This window comes from Podarcis bocagei (genome assembly GCF_964188305.1).
Source record: "Podarcis bocagei genome assembly, chromosome: 13".
Lineage (NCBI taxonomy): Eukaryota > Metazoa > Chordata > Lepidosauria > Squamata > Lacertidae > Podarcis > Podarcis bocagei.
The window spans coordinates 48,545,756-48,552,845 of NC_138138.1; the positions used below are offsets into that span (position 1 = coordinate 48,545,756).

Consider the following 7,090-nt stretch of genomic DNA (forward strand, 5'->3'; position numbering starts at 1 on the left):
AAATATTTTATCAGGTGGGCTGAAAACCCTTCGGCCTCTAGGAGTTTGCTCCTATGCCTTGGGTCCTGAATCTCTTTTAGAGAACAAAGACCATCTGTGATCACATCTATAAAAATAAAAAAAAAAAAGGATCATTGTGCTTCCAACCAAATTTGCCACTAAGGCCCAAACCTTTTATGTAAGCTTTACTTGCATCCCAAACCATCTGTATCCCTTCGAGAGCAAGTGTGGTGTAGTGCTCAAGAGCAGTGGACTCGTAATCTGGTGAACCGGGTTCGATTCCCTGCTCCTCCACATGCAGCTGCTGGGTGACCTTGGGCTAGTCACACTTCTTTGAAGTCTCTCAGCCTCACTCACCTCACAGAGTGTTTGTTGTGGGGGAGGAAGGGAAAGGAGACTGTTAGCCGCTTTGAGACTCCTTAGGGCAGTGTTTTTCAACCTTTTTTGGGCAAAGGCACACTTGTTTCATGAAAAAAATCACGAGGCACACCACCATTAGAAAATGTTAAAAAATTTAACTCTGTGCCTATATTGACTATATATAAAGTAATTCTCTTGAATAGGAATCAAATAAACACAAAGAAGCATGGTTTAATATTTTTTTATTTAATGGCAAACAAAAACATTGCGGACTGTTCTCTGCTCAGCGGGGATTGATCCGCTGATCCCCGCTGAGCTGGCGGATGACAGCTCCGTCTCTGCACTGTGTGCGGAGAGGGAGATGTCAGAGCCCCGCTGCTCTCTATAGGGAATCAGATGAGAGTGGACCGCCTGTCCGCTCTCATCCGATCCCATCCGATCTGATCCCCACCCAGGACGGATGGAAAATAGGGTGGACACAGTCCGGCGCCTGCCTAGTGGGCGAAAATTTGACTTTTTTTTTTAAAAAAAAATCTTTTGAATTTTTCAATTTTTCCCACGGCACACCAGGCAACATCTCGCGGCACACTAGTGTGCCGCGGAACAGTGGTTGAAAAACACTGCCTTAGGGTAGTGATAAAGTGGGATGTCAAATCCAAACGCCTCCTCCTCCTCCTCTTCTTCTCCTTCTCCTACGTCTTTATCAAAATTATTCTCAAATAACCCTTTTAAACTGTGTTTGCAATCTTGTACAACCTTCTCTTGTTTTAACAACAATGCATTAAACCTCCAACTAATAAAACTTTTGAGAGTCATAATTATTGGATTGCGATCTGAGAAAAGCTTTGGTAATATGTCTACTTTATTCACTTAAATTGCTAGCATCTTAGTCAACCATATCATATATCTTACAATGGTACCTTGGGTTACAAACACTTCAGGTTACAGACTCCGCTAACCCAGACACAGTACCTCGGGTTAAGAACTTTGCCTGAGGATAAGAACAGAAATCGTGGCCCGGCGGCCCGGCGGTAGTGGGAGGTCCCATTAGCTAAAGTAGTACCTCAGGTTAAGAACGGTTTCAGGTTAACAACATACCTCCAGAACAAATTAAGTTCATAACCAGAGGTACCACTGTATTGAGAAAGAGCTGGGTCTCTCACTGAAATATGTAAATTGCTTTGCATTTCCATTTTTATATCTCTGGATGTCAGCAATTTTCATATTATCCATCATTTCAAAGAAAAATTTAGGTGGTTTACCCTGGAAATTTTTAATATTTTTCTCTGAAGGTCTGTCTCTATTCCAGTTTTCCATAAGGCATTAATTTTCATATGAAAAGTCCATCAACCTATCCATAAGTCCTTCATAAAATATAGATTTCTCTTCATTTGGTGCAGATATGTCTACAGCCAGAGTTTTATCACCTTGGATATTAACTCCCACCCCAACATCCACCATTTTAATCAATTAATCCATTTTATTGTATATAGGCGAAAGACCTTTACAACAGACAACAGAGAATAAAAGGAAACTTTCATCTAAAACCATACAATGTAATCTGTAGCAGTTTACAACATAAAAAGAAATTTACAACATTAAAACTTAAGATTGGAGTGCATTCACGTAGCTGCATATCTACCTCAGTTTGGAGCAAATGTTGGAATGCATATATAGAAAAACTCCACACACACCCCATCAGTCTTGCAGAGATAAATTCCTCACATGGCATCCCATAAAAATTCTAATCTTAAAAAATACTCTGTTGTTGTATATTGACTAAAGAACATCAATCCACTTACAGTTAAAGCACAAATATATGCTTATTTCAGTAGAGTATCCAGAAATAGCATACATACAGAAATTATTAAATGTAATAATTAGCCATAGATGAGGTATAAATAAGACCTTTTCATTTATATGAAAAGCTAATTGTTCAGTCAGGCATGATATTTTTGATCATGCAAATCTGGAGTCAAGTTCCCCTATCTTATTTTCTTAGGGACCAGAGAAGACTTCTGCTCACAAATGGAAGACACGATCCAACATGTTGCCTACCAGAAGGGTCAATTAGTATCAAAACACTGAGAGAGTAATTTCCCCCCCCCCTCTCTCTCACACACACAATTATCCACAGCACTATCATTTGCTCATGTGGTCAAAGCTCCAGAGACTTTCAAAAGGTTAGTAAAAAACAGTCAGTAAGCAAGTCTGAAAGTGATGATAAATGAACGCCTGTGCCATGGGAAGTTGGGATTAAACGCAAGAGGCAAGCAAGGACATCTCCGACAATTTTCTCCCATTGTCTTGTCAAAGCTAGTTAGAAGGAAATAGGTGCAGGATAGCTTACGTTATATTTAGAGAGAAACTTTGAGGAAAGCATGTTAGGAAAAACAATGTTTCTTCTTCTTCTGCCTTCTTCTGTGTCCAAAGTAGGTCTCATGAAATGTCACACAGGTGATCCTCTACCTATACCACATGAATGGTACCAGCCAGGTGGTTTCCTCATTGGTGGGATTACTTCTCAGATAATCTACTTCTTCCATGAAATTCTGTTCAAAGAACACCCTTCCCAGAATCACTTTGACATTCCACAGTAAGGATTGTCTTAGCCAAATCTGTTAAATTGTATATATTTTATAAATGTATAGGATGTATGGGATAGTATCCAATGCTGTAAAGATTTGTGAATGGGGAAATATAAAAACAGTAAAAGAAATCATCATTATGTATATACCTTGTGCACTGGGATAGAGGTGGAGCATATTGTTATATTATTTTAAAGATATCACAGTGTTGCTAAAGACACTTGGCATTAGAGATGAAAAACACATATGTTATATGTAACAAAATATAAATAAAGTTTGGTGAGAATCATAACAGAAGTCTGTAGGGAATCAGGAGAAACTGGAAAAGATATTTCCACTCCTGTAAGATTCAATTGCTCATGTAATGGTATTATAGAGTAATAGGTATATCTTCTGAATTAGAAAAATGATTCTATTCTCAGTGTGGTGAACAAGTTCTAGCAAGATGGATTTCTCTTGGCTTTTGCTGTAAATAAACTTAATTCTGTTGACGCAGAAACTACAAGGTTTATAGCATTATTTATTCCTGCATTGTAGATTCAATTTGTGAATTAATGAAAGTCATGTTATTGGCAGAATCATTACCAAGTTTTACCAGCATGTTCTGGCTCTGGTGTTTGCCATAAATGACATCAACAAGAATCCCAAAATACTGCCTAATGTGACACTTGGTTTCCACATATGTGACACCTATTATGATGCAAGGATGACCTATCGCACCACACTGGATCTGATCTTCAAGTCACATAGGTTTTTGCCAAACTACAAATGTACCACAGAGAAAAACCTCCTAGCCGTCATTGGAGGACTGGGCTCTGACACTTCTTTCCATTTGATGGATGTCTTAACTCTATATAAGATACCGCAGGTAGGATATGTGTATGGGGGCTGGTGGGAATATATATTTCTGTATTTACAACTTGGAAGAATGTGATGGTTCAGAAGAAATAACTAGTGATATTGAATTTGCTTGAATTTCAAAGACCAGAAAAAGACCCTAATGACAAAGACCCTACTCCTAACTTATCTACACAGTATCTATATATTTTCTTACAGCTTACATATGGCTCATTTACCATAAAAGAGACCAAAATAATGGAAGTTCTTCCCTTTTACCGCATAATCCCAAACGAAAACATTGAGTATATGGGAATTATATTGTTACTTCAGCATTTTAGGTGGACCTGGGTTGGGCTCTTTGTTGTGGATGATAACAGTGGAGAGCAATTCCTAAAAATACTGGAGTCATTGTTTTCTGGAAATGGAATCTGTTCAGCCTTCACCAAAAGAATCCCACAAGAAGCTCATATGGAGGATTTCATAAATCAGTTTTTTGATTCTAGTTCAATTAATTTGTCTTCCCAAGATTGTAAAGCTCATACAATTATCATGTATGGAGAATCTTTAATAATTTTGCATCTGAGAGTTTTTATATATTCACAAGATTCAGGAAATACAAAAAACCCATTATTTGGAAAGGTGTGGATTGTGACAACCCAAACAGATTTTATATTAACAGGTGCAGCAAGAGGATGGGATTTTCAGATATTCCAGGGTGCCATTTCATTTGCCATTCACACAAACGATGTTCCGGGTTTCAGGAAATTTCTTCAGAATATAAACCCTACCAGGACGGAAAGAGATGGTTTCCTCCAAAATTTCTGGGAGCAAGCATTTGATTGTTCCTTTCCAGATCCAGGTATGCCTGTGATGGATGATGACACTTGTACTGGAGAGGAGAGGCTGGAGAGTCTCCCTGCAGGTCTTTTTGAAATTCACATGACTGGACACAGCTACAGTATCTATAATGCTGTTTATGCTTTGGCTCATGCTTTGCATGCCATGGACTTGGCTGGATCCAAACCTAAATCAAAGGTAGTTGGTAACAGTGTCGAACCTCAGTCTCTGAAGCCTTGGCAGGTAATGTTTCCCCAACAAATGCTTCATATTTCAATGTACATACTCATACAGGGTGATAATACATTAGTTTTTGTCCTGCTTGGATAAATAATGAAAATGGTACACATATTCTTGTTTTGAAAACAGGGTTTACAGTTCCTTTCTATGAATGAAATTTGAAACGAAGGCCATTCTGAAATCTTAAGCATGCTGTTTTTCTTTTTTGATTTCCTTCTCTTTTTGCAAATAGCTCCACCATTTTCTTCAAGGCATCTCATTTAACAATTCAGCTGGAGAAACCATGTCCTTTAATGATCAGTGGGAAATGCGTGGTGGATTTGACATCATGAACCTGGTCACCTTTCCCAACAATTCCTTTCAGAGAGTAAAAGTTGGAAGTGTTGCTCCACATGTTGCTGATAGGATAGAAATTACCATTAGTGAGCATAAAATTGTGTGGCATGGATATTTTAATGAGGTATTGATTCTACGTCTATACTGGAGAACCCATTGTGTTGAACTATGAAGTCAGGAGTAATCTTTTCTCCATAACCCGACATGGCAATGGGACTTGAAACTCTAGCGTGAATTCAATTTTTCCGTTCACATTCAGAAACCAGAGGTGGTTTCAGGGCAGCACAAACAGTTCCTCCCACACTTGGCACAAAGCAGAGGAGGCTACCAGTTAGCACTTGCCCAGCTTGGGAAGGAGCTGGGAGGGACCTATGACGCTGTTGATGCTGTTTCCCCTCCTTCACTCTTGGGTGGGTGGGTATTATGCTGCCATGTCTTCTGGGCTCCATTTGACATTAAGACTAATGGCATTATCAATACATTTCACAAAGGGTGTCTTTCTGTACATCACATTATGCCAGCTACATGGATGTCATGATCTACCAAAATAAACCATAGAAAATGTTTGGATTAGCACACACCACTACACAAAGATTGTGTCTTCCTGACAACATTATCTTTGTGAGCTGTCTTGCCTGTCTGCCTCCTTTGTCCCATTTCTTTGCTCTTGTAACGCAGTATCTCAACAATGAAATGTACACCACCATATCACTTCAGCAGAAATTGGATTGTACTAGATGAACCATGTGGGCTCTTAAGGTCCATTTCAATTCAACAACTCATTATAGTGTCTTTGCATGTTACATGTGAAAGAGTTGGAGATCAATTGCAGACCGTATGTATTCCATGCAAAGGGTCCCATGTTCAGTCTTTAGGATCTCCAGGAATGACTGCCTGAAATTCTAGGGAACTGCTGGTGCTACATTTCAACATCACTGCCTCAATGGTCTGAGTTACTGTTTGACACTAGTGTGAGGTCTTCTGTGTTTCTGCTCTTTAAAAAACAATTCATATTCCACTTAATTACAATAGTCTCTAAGTGATTTACGTATAAAGATATCATACAAAAATCATCAGTGCATGCTATAAAATCAAACCACATTAGCAAGACCACTGGAATCAAACAAGAACAACACTGGAAGTTCAAAAGGGGCATCATAAAAATTCTACAAGTAGTAAAGACGCACTCAGTCATGCCAAGATGGAATAAAGCAGAATCGGGAATGAATGTGGGGGTGATGTTTATGAAAATATTGGCTATTCAAGTTCTGCCAGATCATAGTAACATCCTCTGACATTTAAGGTCACCTTGATAACAATCACGATAAGAACAAAAGTTTCAAACTGTATTATATTCATCATGATTTTGTCATTCCTGCATGTATTCTTCTGAACATTTTCAGGCAACTTACCTAGAGGCACGTCTATGAGATCTGCCATGATAATTACAATTTCACATAAACCATTGGCAGAGGGGAAACAGAATACTTATTACTGTAAATAAAACAAGTTACACTGGCACAAACATCCTGCACCTATATATCATAGATTATTTCGTTTCATTTGAATGTGCTGACGGCTGTCTCTATTGTTATGATACTTCATCAGTAACTGAGAAATTTATCTTTTCAATATAATTAATTCTTTTAAAAAAACAAAAACAAAAATGTATATGGACAGGTTGTTCCCCTTTCTGTCTGTAATGAATATTGCCACCCTGGTCATGAGAAGAAAAGGAAGGAGGGTGAAAAATTTTGCTGCTATGATTGTGCTCCGTGTCCAGATGGGAAAATTTCAAACAAAACTGGTAGGTCATGTCCTCTTGCCATAACAAAGGGTAAAAATATTTTGCTGTATCCAATGATTGGTCAGTAAGTTGAATCTCCCCC

The 7,090-nt window shown here is 38.5% G+C and overlaps 1 protein-coding gene across 2 annotated transcripts; it reads left to right on the forward strand.

Moving 5' to 3' along the window:
* Window positions 1-3,718: 3,718 nt before the first annotated feature.
* On the forward strand, window positions 3,719-5,505 carry LOC308571628 (extracellular calcium-sensing receptor-like). 2 transcript variants are annotated; one of them, XM_081167265.1, is made up of 4 exons: window positions 3,719-3,816; window positions 3,932-3,982; window positions 4,642-4,868; window positions 5,098-5,505. In XM_081167265.1, exons 2-4 carry the CDS (start codon window positions 3,949-3,951, stop codon window positions 5,371-5,373), a joined length of 537 nt encoding a protein of 178 aa, XP_081023391.1. In that variant the 5' UTR covers window positions 3,719-3,816; window positions 3,932-3,948; the 3' UTR covers window positions 5,374-5,505. The 2 variants fall into 2 exon arrangements, 1 of the variants encoding a protein (XP_081023391.1); XR_014001557.1 differs by lacking the exons at window positions 3,932-3,982; window positions 5,098-5,505 and having other exon boundaries at window positions 3,722-3,816; window positions 4,642-4,835.
* The last annotated feature ends 1,585 nt before the right edge of the window (window positions 5,506-7,090 follow it).

What these genes read in the sequence shown, in the direction of transcription:
- LOC308571628 (XM_081167265.1), top strand. Translation starts at nt 3,949, where the DNA reads ATGACAAAGACCCTACTCCTAACTTATCTACACA. An exon ending in ACTCCTAACTTATCTACACA is followed by an intron (nt 3,983 to 4,641) that starts GTATCTATATAT and finishes GTTCCTTTCCAG; the next exon opens with ATCCAGGTATGCCTGTGATG. An exon ending in AGTCTCTGAAGCCTTGGCAG is followed by an intron (nt 4,869 to 5,097) that starts GTAATGTTTCCC and finishes TTTTGCAAATAG; the next exon opens with CTCCACCATTTTCTTCAAGG.